Genomic DNA, 13,208 nt, shown 5'->3' on the forward strand with positions numbered 1-13,208 from the left:
TTGAGCTATTTTTAAGGAAAATCAAAATCAACACTTCCAGAAATAAAAATAATATCCACACTTCCAACATGGGTTGCCATGATTTTCGGAAATTCCACCCGGATGCTATTTCTGACAGACAAATCCTGGATATATGAGCAAACATACATAAATGAAAGGTGGGAACAGGCAAGCTTCTCTCGAAACAAAAGAGAGGGATACCTGCCTACACCTTTTGCCTTGCATCTCTGGTTCTACAACTGCTTAACATGTACCTCTGGTTATGAACTTAATTCGTTCTGGAGGTTCGTTCTTAACCTGAAGTACCACTTTGGCTAATGGGGCCTCCCACGGCTGCCACACGATTTCTGTTCTCATCCTGAGGTAAAGTTCTTAACATGAGGTACTACTTCTGGGTTAGTGGAGTCTGTAACCCGAAGTGTTTGTAACCTGAGGTACCACTGTACTTGCTTTTCAAAGTGAAAGCTGGGAACCTGGGACTTATGCTTCATCGGGGTGGGGGGAACTCCCCCCCATTTTTATGCCAATGTTCTGTACATTAAACCACTTCTAACAACCTCCTGCCCTGTCCTCCTCTCTCACACAGAGTAGGGTTGCCATACATCCAGAATTTCCCATACATAGTCGGAATATGGCAGTCGGAAACAGTTTCCAGGTGGAAATCAGTTCAATATCTGGGAAAATCCAAACATATGGCAACCCATGTTGGAAGTCTAGATTTTAGTGATTTTCCTTAAAAATAGCTTTTTAAAATTCCCTCTTTTTTTGGGGGGGGGAGATTTTTGGGAGGGGGAAAAAGTTGAACAACTTCAGGCAAAACTAAAAAAAATCTCAACAGCCTTGGCCCCCAAAACACAGAGCATCAGGGTAACTCAGTTTCTGTGCCAAACACCCAAACCTGTGAGCTGTACAAATCATGCAGATTAAGCTAATTGGCCTTTACTGGCATAATTTGCTGAATATATCCGGCTACTCCTGTCTGCTAATAATTGGTGGGTGGGGTGGGATAGTTTGTACAGTGCATCAGAGTGGGAACAACAGCCTGCCCCTTTTTAAACCACACTAAGGCCTATAAATAATTTTTTTAAAGCAAACATGTGGACAGCAAGTCTAGACTCTCAATGTGCTCCGTTGTAGGCTGAAATTCCACATTCTGGTGCATGTGCAGCACAACTGCAGAAAGAGCGTCTCCACACCCTCGGCCTTATGACCAGAATTGTGTACACTCAGTGCTAAAGGAATCTGAAGTGAATTCAGCTAAAACGAGTTTGCAAGTCCTCTATGTCATATACGTAATTTATTATACTCCATGGAAAGCCTCATAGCTAACTAAAGTTCAGCTCATAAAGGGAAGAAAGAGTCTCAAAGATATCTTTCTATTATCTCAGCCTCTGGCCCTGCCATAGGCAAGAGAAAACGCCCTGGAAAAATATGGAGATATTATTGTTCATCACCCTGAGAATGTCTGATATTTTATCGTGTTTTTAATATTCTGTTGGGAGCCACCCAGAGTGGCTGGGGAACCCAGCCAGATGGGCAGGGTGTTGTTGTTGTTGTTGTTATTCTGAGTTTTGAGTGGCAAAGCCTAAAGTAAAGGTATCAAGGCAGTCTCCATTTTTGGCCATGGAGAACATTTCAGTTCTACGTTTTGGTTTATGTTTTGCTTCCAAATATTCACCTCCTGTTTTATAGAAAACTACAGACTGAGCGTTGTGAGAAATGATGCTATTTGTTAACTCATGACATTAATACAAAAGAAAAAGGGCAAAGCATGAATAGGAAATGGGGACGCAAGTTCTTTGTGTCAAAGGGAGTTTCCAACAGGTTTGCGGTTCAGTAGTCTACTCTGAATACATTCGTTCTTCCAGCCATAGGTTGAGTTGCATCCACCTCTTCACATCCACTCTTTCTTCAGTGTCTGCCTCACTTCCGTCTTCTCCTTGGCTTATTCCCTGTCTACGCCCTCCTCCGTCTCTTCCTGAGCTTCGCTGCTCATTGTGACCAAGACAGGACCAGGTGTTGTAGGTCCTCCATCGCTGGAAGAGCCATCGTCCTCTTCGTCCTCCACGGGGTAGAAGTGCCGAGCCGCTGACAGGAATTCATCTCCCACATCAAGGAGAAGCAGCCTGTCCTAGGGGAGGAAAGGTGACAAAAATAAAGAAAAAAGGTGATAGTGTTGGGTCCATTGAGACCCCACAATAGAGCTGGCCTAAGACACCTGAAGTAGAAAATTTAAAAATGATGCCCACACCAAGGCAGGAGTAAGTATCGGATTCAATTAAATTTTACCTCACAGTAATTGTGAGGTAAAATAATGGAAGGAGGGAGAGTGGCAATCCTTGGGTCACCAAAGGGGTCAGGGATCCCCCAAATCTTTAAGCAAACAAAAAACTAATTTTTGCCAACTACCTCTACCCAGCTTTTAAATGACAGAGGATGTGAGGGAAACACATATAAAACAAACCGAAGAAATGGTCCCTGTTTGGGGCAGGGGCCAAAGTACTTCAAGGAGCCTCTGTCACGAGGGAGATTCCAAGGTTCTTAGTAGCACAGGCCTAATACTGAATGGGTAGGGTTGGAGTATGTAATTAACTACAAAGATACAAGTATCTGGTAATAAAATATAAATTAGATTTATTAAAGGAAGTCTGAGTCTAAAAGCATTCAAAAGGGGGAAGCAGAGATAAAGTGATTTATTGTTGTTCTGCTCTGACCGTTTTCTAGCCTAGAGACATCCACCCTTTGTTGTAGAAAATAGTTCCCAATAAACTATTTGGCCTTCTAAGAAGAAGAAGAAGAAGAAGAAGAAGAAGAAGAAGAAGAGAACAGGAGCTAGCACACCCTTTATTTAATTATTTAATTATTGCAAATAAAGCATTCTTCCTATCATCATCATCATCATCATATACCGCCCTATACCCAGAGGTCTCAGGGTGGTTCACAAAACAATATCAAAATATAAAACCACAAAATATTTAATCAAAATTAAAACAACCTAATAACCCCCCCCAAAAAAACCTCCACATTTTAAAAGGGCATAGTATGCCAATGAAATCAACCTTTGTTCCAGACAAAGGAAAAGATTAAACTGAGATCTTTCTGCCTCAAAGCGAGAGAACTGACTAAGCAAGCAAACGCCACGTATTTTTAGCCATTAACAAGGCTACCTGCAGAAGGGGGAGAATTTCAAAAAGATTGCTTTGTCCTAAAGGCACCACCTTCTATGTTGAACAGAAAACTTGGCATCACACTCCCAACTCTAGGAGGAGGGGAAACGTCACCCTTAACTTGGAGGACAAAGGAAACATATTTGGGAGAGGGGTGGCAAGTTATTAAAGGATTGATAAGGCCAATCAGCACATTAGAAGGAGTCGACTCACAGAGGCTTCATGACCCTTGGAGCAGTTTTTTGAAAACCACAATCAGGCTACCTGGAGGAGCTTGCGTGCTGCTCCTACCTCCATGGTAGCTTCTATGCCACTGTGGGTTAGGCCCACAGCTTCTGTCCCTGCGGTGATGTACTGCACAGACAAGCACATGCCCCAACAGAAGTTTCTACCGAATCCTTCCTCTACTTACAATGACAAAGAGGTATCTCTCAGGTGGACCACCACGATGCCAGCCAAAAATGGTTGTCTGCTCAGCCAGGGCAGTGTGGATCCTGCGGGCCTCTTGAGGATTGCGAAGGGATTCATAGGAGGTGCTGGACGTGACAGTGAGGAGCCCATCTGCTTCAGCTTTGAACCCTACATTGGGATGAGATCATTTACGCCCATATCCACTCCAAAAACCAACTCAATAAATAATAACAAGAGCAGCCCTGTTGGATAGGAATGGAATCCAGTATCCTGCTCTCACAGTGGCCAAGAATAGGTAAATAATAGTCTTCACCCCTCCAAAGAAAACAGGGAGAAGACTCTAGTAGTTTTTAGTCATGGAACACTAAAACCAAACTTGAGAGAAAGGAACGCGAGTAAGGGTAATAGATCTCCTAACACTCTCCAGTTTGGTCTGTGGTGGAAATCCCCCAAGGACACCATACCCAAGACTTCTAGGATTTGCTTCCATCGGTCCTTCATCTTCCGACGGATCTGCCGGTGAGCGATGATGTCAAAGCTCAAGCGTCGGTATTCCTTTGTCAGGATAAAGGAGACCGTCAAAAGAATGAACCACTAAGCTATGTTTTTCAGCAAAATGCCCAGCATCATGTAAAGTATGTGTGGAGAAAGGCCTATATATTACAGGGATCTCTAAAGGACTGCTTTGTGTGTGCACCTACATGTGCATTAACACACTGAACCCCACTGAGGCCCCTATTCCTAAAGGTCATGCCACCCATGCAGATCGCGTCTATGTTACATCACTTTTCTTTCTTCCATCCATGGATGCAAACAGCAGAATGTGGCAGACAGTTAAGGGGTACCTCACTGCTTTTTCCGATGCTATTTTTGTCAGGAAAGGGTTGAATTCCTCCAATAAGTTTCTTTTGGCCCAATATAACTCAATGGAAGCCATTAGCCAACCCCACCTGTATAGCCCTATGCTGGTTTTTATTTGTGGGTCACACTAGAGTGCGACAGAAACTAGAAACCGGTTTATATTATCTTAATGCTTACATCAATGCATCACTGTGTTTGTGGGCACACATACACAATAATTATTGTCTGTTGACATCCTTGTCTGGTACATATTCCTCCAGATGAACCAACTGTATCAGACTGTACGTGGGCAAATGTCTTGCAATTAAATTCTCCCCCCAAACAAAAATATTCCGTGCGCAAGGACAACATACCTCGGATCCCCGGCGCGTTTTTGACCTTTTCTCCAGCAACATGTGGAGTTTATGATCATCATCCCGTTCCACGTGAGTCTTGTCCACTGGTTCATTCCACAAGTTGACAGCCTCTAATTCCCGTCGTTTCTGCAACTTGTTGAAATACTGAAGTGTGTCGCTGCAACAGAAAGGTAGCAAACAAACAAACAAACAGCATCACAATGGCTGCTCTTCAAACCGAGACAGGACTCCTGGGTCTACTTCTTACCAAATAACTCAGTGGTAGAGCACATGCTCAATCTCTGACATCTGCAGGTAGGGCTGAGATTGCCCCCTGTCTGAAACCCTGGAGAATCTTTGCTGGTCATTGTCAACCATACTGTGCTACATGGAGCAATGATCTGGATCAATAGAAGGCATCTTCCTAGGTACTGTATCTGGTATCTGGGCTTTATCACTTTGGATTGAAAGTGGGAGCTCACATGGGCAAATGCTTCTCACATAACCTCTTCCATTTCTCCAAAGAAAATAGGGAAGTCCAGTGCTATTTTTCTAGGAAAAGAAGTGCTGGAACTCACCACGAAGACCTCCCTCGTTCTCTAAGAATGCAATGGCGCCCACCTGAGAGGTGCTGGCAAGTTCCAGCTGAAAAAAAAGCCCCAGGAACATTCTATTCCATACCCTCCAACATTTCTCCAATGAAAATAGGGACGTTCTGAGGAAAAGCGGGACATTCCGGAATCAAATCATAAACCAGGACGGCTTCTGTAAATCTGAGATTGTCCCTGAATAATGGGGCACTTGGAGGGACTGTTCTCTGTATAAAAATAGTCCCTGCACAGAGACAGCTAGCATATTGAGGGAAAGGCATAGTCTTCTCCCTGACAATCTAATTGTTTTCATGCACAGAAACATTTCTTTCATGTTGTGATTCCTGCAACTTCAGTCCAAAGCAGTACAGCCTGGGCACAGGTTTACCATTGCAGCGAGCACAATGCATCTCTTTAGCCTGGTAGATACCAGGTTGGGACTGGAAACCTTGAATTTGAGCCTTGCTACATACATATGCAGAGCCTAGGACTTGCCGATCAGAAGGTCATGTCAAGTGCAAGTAGATAAATAGGTACCGCTCTGGCGGGAAGGTAAACGGCGTTTCTGTGCGCTGCTCTGGTTCGCCAGAAGCGGCTTAGTCATGCTGGCCACATGACCCGGAAGCTGTACGCCGGCTCCCTCGGCCAATAAAGCGAGATGAGCGCCGCAACCCCAGAGTCAGCCACGACTGGACCTAATGATCAGGGGTCCTTTTACCTTTACATACATTTATTCACAATAATTTTTCAGACTAAAAAGTCACCCTCAATTAAAGTAGACCAGTTAATTAAAAGCTGATTAATAGAAGCATTTAATGTTGCAGCCCTAGAATTAAAGTGTGTATATAATTCAAGAGGGCTTTTGTGAAGGCACACACAAAGATTGTGACTCAAACAAAGCACCGTACATTGAAACAGTAGCTAAACTGTGAAAGCAAGAAAGGCGGAATCCTTTCATGATGAATCCTGCAAGTTACATAACCAAAACACCATTGCAGGAGGAGGAGGTTTTCAGCAGGCTTGGGGGAATGCTAAGATTTGCAAAAGTAGAACTGAAATATTTAGACACAGAGCTCTAATGGAGGAAGGAAATGCCATCTGGTTGTTGGGAGTGGGGATGAAATGGAATATCCTGGGAAAGGGTGAGGTTGTCTGGCCAACTGGGGCCCTAAACAGCAATATTCTGTACTTCCCACTTCCTGAGAGATGGATTCCAGAACTGCCAGCTTCCGTACAGCATCACTTTGAAAGCAGAACACACTTACCTTAATTTATGCCGTTGTCTGCCATTGCTTATTATAAATTTGGCAGAAGCTCGGGGCTTGCTAAATGAAAAAGCTGATTTGTAACACATACCCAACCACCAATGGATTCTTCTCCAGTTCGTCTTCTATATGACAACAGCAGCTGCAAACTTTGTACCAGAAATCCATCTCTCTCTCTTTCTTGCAATGTGTTGTAAGTGCTAAGACAGGCTCGAGACCAGCATATTGAAACGCGATAAAAACCAAAGCTAAAACAGAAGATGGAGAGAAAATGGATGGGGCAGACTTAAGTCCAAGTAGTAAAGGAATTCTGCTTGGGGGGTGGGAAGGCAAAGGAGTCCTATGAATTCTCTTAAATATCATCTGCACGTCATAAGCAGTGATCATGTGAGATTCTCCCCCTTCCACCATAGCTTAAAGCCCTTAAAACAAACTGCAGAGTATGAAATAGTGTATTGTATGTTGCCTCCATGTTTATATGGAATGAAAAGTAGGTTTGTTTTTCGTATCTTCAAGAAGAGAGACCGCAGGATTAGATGAGTTGCGAGGCACTGTGGAGCCACATGAAGCCAAAGGTGCAGAGGCACAGAAAGGCAGAGCAGAACCCAGGCCTTGCTGTGTTGTTATCCACTGGGAGAAATCCCGCCATCTATTCCTGTTGCAACCAGCCCTTCCTCCAAGCAGCTCAGGGTAGCAGAAATGGAGCCACCTCAGTTTATCCTCACAGCTACTTTGCAAGTTTGGTTACAGTGGGCAAGACAGTGGCTTGCACCCAAAGAGCTTAATTGCCAAGTAGGTTGTTTGACCCTAGCAGGGCTGGTCCTATCATTAGGCAGAGTGAGGCGACTGCTTCTGGCGGCTTATGTGAGGAGGCAGTGGTGTCCCATAGCTCTTCTTCCTGAGCTCCCCAACCATTCCTTCTGATGGAGAAGAGAGCTGTGTGTTGTGCATCTTGCCCTCTCCCTTTGTAACTGCCCTAGGGTCTGTGCTTTGTCCTGTTGTTAGTATTGAAGTAGGATTCAGAGCCTAGGGCTTGCTGATCAGAAGGTCAGCAGTTCAAATCCCCGCAACAGGGTGAGCTCCCGTTGCTCTGTCCCAGCTCCTGCCAACCTAGCAGTTCAAAAGCACTGAAAGTGAAGGGATATCCCATGCTAGGCAGAAAGACACATTGAGCCAGAGGAAAGTTGTCACTAGATTTTATTAGATCAAGTAACAAAGAATCAATGCAAAAGGCATATGTGTTATTCAAGTGGCTTTTTAAATGAGGTGTGCAGGTCCACTCCCCATGCACACATAAAAGGAAACAGTTTCTGTGCATTAGATTCACGAAGTCTGTAAGCCTCCCTTTTCACAGTCCATTTGAAATGCTTACGAACAACCCAAGGCGCTTTAATAAGATTAATAGCCGATTCTTAGAAACGGGAACTCGGGCAAATCTCCGATGCTGGCAAAAAATGCAGAAATATTGTAAAGCAAGTCACTTCGGACAACTTCCCTGGATGGCGAGCCTCTTTTTCATCTCTGGAAGCCTCTCCCCACCCTGCAATAGTAAAAGCTTCTTACAAGCCTCCCTATTCCGACAAAGATATCAGATGGAGGGGACAGGACTTCCTACAAGTTCCACCCACTGCACAAAACACACAAACAGAGGCAAGGCAAAGGGGAGAAACCAGTATACAAAAGGGGGGGGGGCTCAACTGCTGAAAATACGCCTGCAAGAACAGGTCTGGCACACATGCTAGTTGCTACGTTGTTGTGTAAGCCAGGTGTGCAGTTTACTCCCCGCAAGAAATCCAGTGCAGAATATATTTATTTGCTTTCATTTCAACCTTTTGACTTCAAGTCCTGCCTTGGGGGGTCTTAAAATGCACTGAGCGAGCAAGCAGCCATGCGTGACTCTCGCTACAAGACTAATTCTGATTCTAGAGCCTTTAAAAGTGCATGAATCTGCCTTAAGGCTGCAATCTCTGTGCAATCCCCCATACTACTTCTGCTGAAAGCTGTCCCGCTGAAGTGGAGAATCACAGGAGTCAGTGCGGTTTAACCCAAATGGCTTTGGACAACAGTTGACATTGGAGGCCAAGAACTTTGGACACTTCTGGTAAGTTGCATGTTAGCTCTGTGCCAGGATTATTGCACTTATTATGTTGAAGCAAAGGCATTTCACTTCTGCCCCACCCTCCTGTGTCCCAAAGCTGATCCTCTGAAGGGATTAGAAATGCCGATTCCACTCAAGGCAAATTCAGTCATTGGCAGACCAAAAGGCCTGTAGATGTTATGTCCACCACATCTCCAGCTTTCTACACCCAAGGAAGGCAGGGTGTGGGGAAAGAGACACAGAACTCAAGAATTCAAGGCTCTGAAGATTGATTCATGAGCTACGTAGTTTTTCACCTGGAGAACACTGGTTATCAACAGCAAATGCAGGAGAGCAGAGGAAGGCAACTTAAGGACTCTGGGGAGCGAAGGAAGGAGGTTAATATAAACATCTGCTCTGGTGATAGGTCTATACTAGTCTCACTTCTATGGCAAACCCAGCTCATGCTTCATGAAACAACAGGCTGCTTTCAATGCTTAGCTCTGATAGGCACCAGGCAGGAAGTTTCCAAGGATGCTCCTCCACCACACACACACACACACACACACACACACTGGAGTGGCAGATAAGGGCTCTGACCTCTCTCTATATTAACAAGTCAATAGAACCGATTATAGATCTTGGCCCTCCATTACTAACATTTGAAGCCCACTCCAGAGTGATGAGGCCGCAATCAAACCCAGGAACCACCAACCAACCACTGGGTCAGTTTAGTCTACGGAAGCTTATTTTATAGTCTTTGCTACTCATGGGTAGGAGGAGAAACTGAAAAATAAAGCAACACGGAACTGGGAACAGCAATGCTTTCAAGCCAAGCTGTCAGTTTTGGTGCACCACTGAAGACCAGGTACTTGACAGGGGGCAGGAGATTTCGTTCTCTCTGGCCATTACCAAGCATACAATAGGCAAATTTCATCCAAACATTGGGGTAGTAAAACCTCCTGACGCCGTCACAGCTATGCTGAAAGGTGGACGACCAGTAGCAGCGCCTGGGACACTTTCTGGCTTAACCTGCTGCACTTCAGCCGTGGGACTGTGTGTGCAGGTTATCTGATGGTGCACTTCTGTTTCGCCACGGAAGGCAACTGGGTAAGTTTATGGACACACAAATCATGATTACACCCAGGGAGAAAGGAAGGGGGCTATACAGGTAAGCACTTAGCAGGTTCTGGAAGCATGATCATGAAGGAATTTGGCACATTGGAATCCATACATGGCTCAAGTTCTAGTAGCAATGTTAACTTTGATCATCGGTGAAAGGCTCGAAGAAGCCACCTTGGTGCTTCTCACCAATTCGCTTGGGCACGGACCACCTGCTTTGTCTCCACTTCCCTCTTGCCATTTGGTCATCACCTTCAGCCCTTTACCTGGCTGACAACCTGAAGACACAAGGAAAGGCTCTTCAGCCTGATCCAGAACGTCAGCTGTGAGATTTTGTCTTTGTTCTCTGGCAGGAAGAGAGAAGAAGAAGAAGAAGAAAGATACTCCAGTTCTTTGGACCTTTGTTGGGTTTGAGCACTCTCAAAAGGCAACATCAGAGCAAGGAGTTCCAAGAACCTAAGACCTCGCCATGACCTCCATAACACGTTTGCGCAGGTGGAAAACAAATTCCGTCATGGTGGCGCTCAAGGTTTGGTTGATGAGGTAGCGGGGAAGCCGGCCCTGCAAGAAGAGACGAAGGATGAAGCCAGAGAAGTACAGTGGTGCCCCGCAAGACGAATGCCTCCCAAGACGGAAAACCTGCTAGACGAAAGGGTTTTCCGTTTTGGAGGTGCTTCGCAAAACGAATTTGCTATGGGCTTGCTTCGCAAGACGAAAATGTCTTGCGATTCCTGGGGTTTTTTTTCCCCTCCCCGCCTTTTTCCCAAGCCCCTAAGCCGCTTAACAGCTGTTCGCTAAGCCGCTTAACAGCTGATCTAAGCCGCTTATCAGCTGATCTAAGCCGCTAATAGCCTTTTAGCAGCTAATCCGCTAATCCCTTAAGCCTTTAATAGCCACTAAACTGCTAATAGCGCTAATAGCGCTAATCCGCTAATGGGCTTGCTTCGCAAGACGAAAAAAACCGCAAGACGAAGAGACTCGCGGAACGGATTATTTTCGTCTTGCGAGGCACCACTGTATCTTCAACACTGATACAGGTTCTGAAGCTGCAGTGGTCTGCCTGGCCCAAACTGGCAGCATTTCTCAGGTCTTTGCCCGCCCTGCTACCCAACATCCCCTTTGCTTGGAGATGCCACTAAATGAACCCGAGGCATCCAGTGCTAAGCATGTGCTCAACCACTGCTCACTTTAAGCTGGGGCAGTAGAAATGAACACAGGAATATAGGAAGCTGACTTATGTTGAATCAATGCATCAGTCTACCTACCTCAAGGGTGGTTCACATGGACTGGGCAGTAGCTCTTCTGGTTTTCACAAGAGAGCGCTTTCGCTATACAGTGGAACCTCGGGTTAAGAACTTAATTCGTTCCAGAGATCTGTTCTTAACCTGAAACTGTAATTAACCTGAAGCACCACTTTAGCTAATGGGGCCTCCCACTGCTGCACAATTTCTGTTCTCATCCTGAAGCGAAGTTCTTAATCCGAGGTACTATTTCTGGGTTAGTGGAGTCTGTAACCTAAAGCGTCTGTAACCTGAAGTGTATGTAACCCGAGGTACCACTGTATCTACCTGGAGATGCCAGTGGTTCAACTTGGGGTTTTTCCACATGCAAAGCATGCGATCTTCAATGGTGCTATGGCTCCTCCCCTTAAACCATAAGATTAAAAGAATGCCACAGAGAAAGCAACTGCAGAACTGAGCAATTTCTGATCCCAGCTGGCAAGCACGATAATCCTTAACTGTGTTGGTGGGTTGTCAGTCACACCGCAACATTTTGTTACAGGTAATACTGTTATGTTAGGTATATAAACACCACAGGATAGTATTACTACTACTACCACCACTACGACTATATTTATTAAATTTGTATACTGCCCCTATACCCATAGATCTCAGGGTGGTTCAGCGTAGGGTCTCCTTAAAATCTCCCTCTTTCTTGCATATTCCTCTGCCCAGCGCCTCTCTTTCATCTCATCAGGTCCAAGTTATACCCCCAAACAGGGCACTCATTGGCTAGCAAAGCTATGCAATTGGTCTGATTCTGCATTCTGGAGGGAGAGCAGCCCTCGCCGCTCACTTGGACTGTTCTCCAAGACACATCTTGATCCTCAGCAGTACAAACACATACCACATTCATCAGAGGGGAGCAGGAATGGATTTTAATGGCACTACAGCATCTGGGCCACATTGCTGTTTGATTCACATGAAAAAGTCTAATAAGGACCCAGAAATTTCCAAGGTTTGAGACCTTGGAGGTGACAGCGAGCCATTTAAAAAGCAAAACACAACAGTGGTAGAGCAGGAGAGAAATGGTCACAATCTGGCTCATTCAACTGAAAACACTCAGGAACAAGACATGCCTTACCTTGAGGTCTGTATTGAGTATCCAGAACAAGGTACAGAGGTTCGGGTTAGTGGGACATTTCAGAGCAACGAAACCACCTGGACCATTTTCCGCCCTGGAAAAAGCCAACAACGGGGAGAGTTGTCACAGCGGAAGCAATTTAATAGCTGGCTATTACCTAGGACAGATGTGTGGAGCCACATGCCCAGGAGCTGAATGTGGCCCTCTGTGTCTCTCCACCTGGCCCTCCGGACTCCCTAAGCCATGCCCCCTCTCCCCTGGCTTGGCCCAGAAGTGTTCTTTCCTGATTGGAATGTGTCCTTGAACTGCGACCATGCCTCTCGCTTGTCCGGCTGGAGTACGGAAGAGTTTTGCAGTAACCTGGCCTTTTTCATGGGTGGGATATCTGCAAGAGGCATACCCATTGCCCCACCTACTTTTGCCTGTGGCCCCACCCCCCCATCCCCCATCATGCAGCCCCTGGAAGGTTGCCCATGATAGAATTGGGCTTGATATATAAAATCCTGTGCCCAAAGCAATGTACTCTGACATCATGAAAATATCAAGCACATACCAATTTCCCCCCCTCTTATGAGTAACTGAATTTCCCCCGCCCCCGATACGGTTTTAGAGCCACACTTTGTTCAGTCCCCAGCACAAAGAAGATCCTGGCAGGTCTCCTCTTCCATAAATGAGACAGAAAATCCCCTCCCTGAGCACTTTTCTGAAGATGCTGATACATGCAGCAGGAGTTTTATGGCATGGGCCATTGAGGAATGAGTTCTTACAGATACCTTGGGCCCAGGCCAGGCCCTTAATAACTTCAGAAGCCATGAGCATCTGTGCATGTGCTGCATTTCTATGGGAGTGCCTCAGTTCCCATTTAAAAGAGCAAGCTTCTGACTTGCTGGAGGAGTGTGTTTGCTGTCGCCAAAAGCAAGTTTTACAAAAGAAATCTGAAGTCATCCGTGCACCCCCATCCAAGGGAAACTAAACCCACCTGTGCAGTGCCCTTGGTACTTCTTGCCTAGCAAAGT

General features: G+C 45.6%; 2 protein-coding genes across 3 annotated transcripts in view; both read right to left on the reverse strand.

Moving 5' to 3' along the window:
• Nucleotides 1-1,712: 1,712 nt before the first annotated feature.
• LOC310661992 (melanoregulin-like) lies at nt 1,713-6,948 on the reverse strand. The gene is made up of 5 exons (XM_083408779.1): nt 6,721-6,948; nt 4,793-4,952; nt 4,043-4,133; nt 3,580-3,746; nt 1,713-2,131 (listed from the first exon to the last, which is right to left on the reverse strand). The coding sequence occupies exons 1-5, from the start codon at nt 6,795-6,797 to the stop codon at nt 1,946-1,948; spliced, it is 681 nt and encodes a 226-aa protein (XP_083264905.1). The 5' UTR covers nt 6,798-6,948; the 3' UTR covers nt 1,713-1,945.
• Nucleotides 6,949-7,809: 861 nt separating this feature from the next.
• Nucleotides 7,810-13,208, reverse strand: part of STARD3 (StAR related lipid transfer domain containing 3) — a 28,438-nt gene continuing 23,039 nt past the window's right edge. For both annotated transcript variants that reach the window (XM_083408718.1, XM_083408719.1), the window contains exons 14-15: nt 12,193-12,286; nt 7,810-10,389 (exon numbers count right to left, since the gene is read on the reverse strand). In XM_083408718.1, the coding sequence (XP_083264844.1) occupies nt 10,285-10,389; nt 12,193-12,286 (199 nt within the window). In that variant the 3' untranslated portion in view covers nt 7,810-10,284. The remainder of the gene's footprint in view (nt 10,390-12,192; nt 12,287-13,208) is intronic.

Source organism: Podarcis tiliguerta, assembly GCF_965153285.1.
Source record: "Podarcis tiliguerta genome assembly, chromosome: 13".
Lineage (NCBI taxonomy): Eukaryota > Metazoa > Chordata > Lepidosauria > Squamata > Lacertidae > Podarcis > Podarcis tiliguerta.

What these genes read in the sequence shown, in the direction of transcription:
- LOC310661992 (XM_083408779.1), bottom strand. Translation starts at nt 6,797, where the DNA reads ATGGATTTCTGGTACAAAGTTTGCAGCTGCTGTTGTCATATAGAAGAC. An exon ending in AAGAATCCATTGGTGGTTGG is followed by an intron (nt 4,953 to 6,720) that starts GTATGTGTTACA and finishes TTTCTGTTGCAG; the next exon opens with CGACACACTTCAGTATTTCA. An exon ending in GCAAATCCTAGAAGTCTTGG is followed by an intron (nt 3,747 to 4,042) that starts GTATGGTGTCCT and finishes ATCCCAATGTAG; the next exon opens with GGTTCAAAGCTGAAGCAGAT.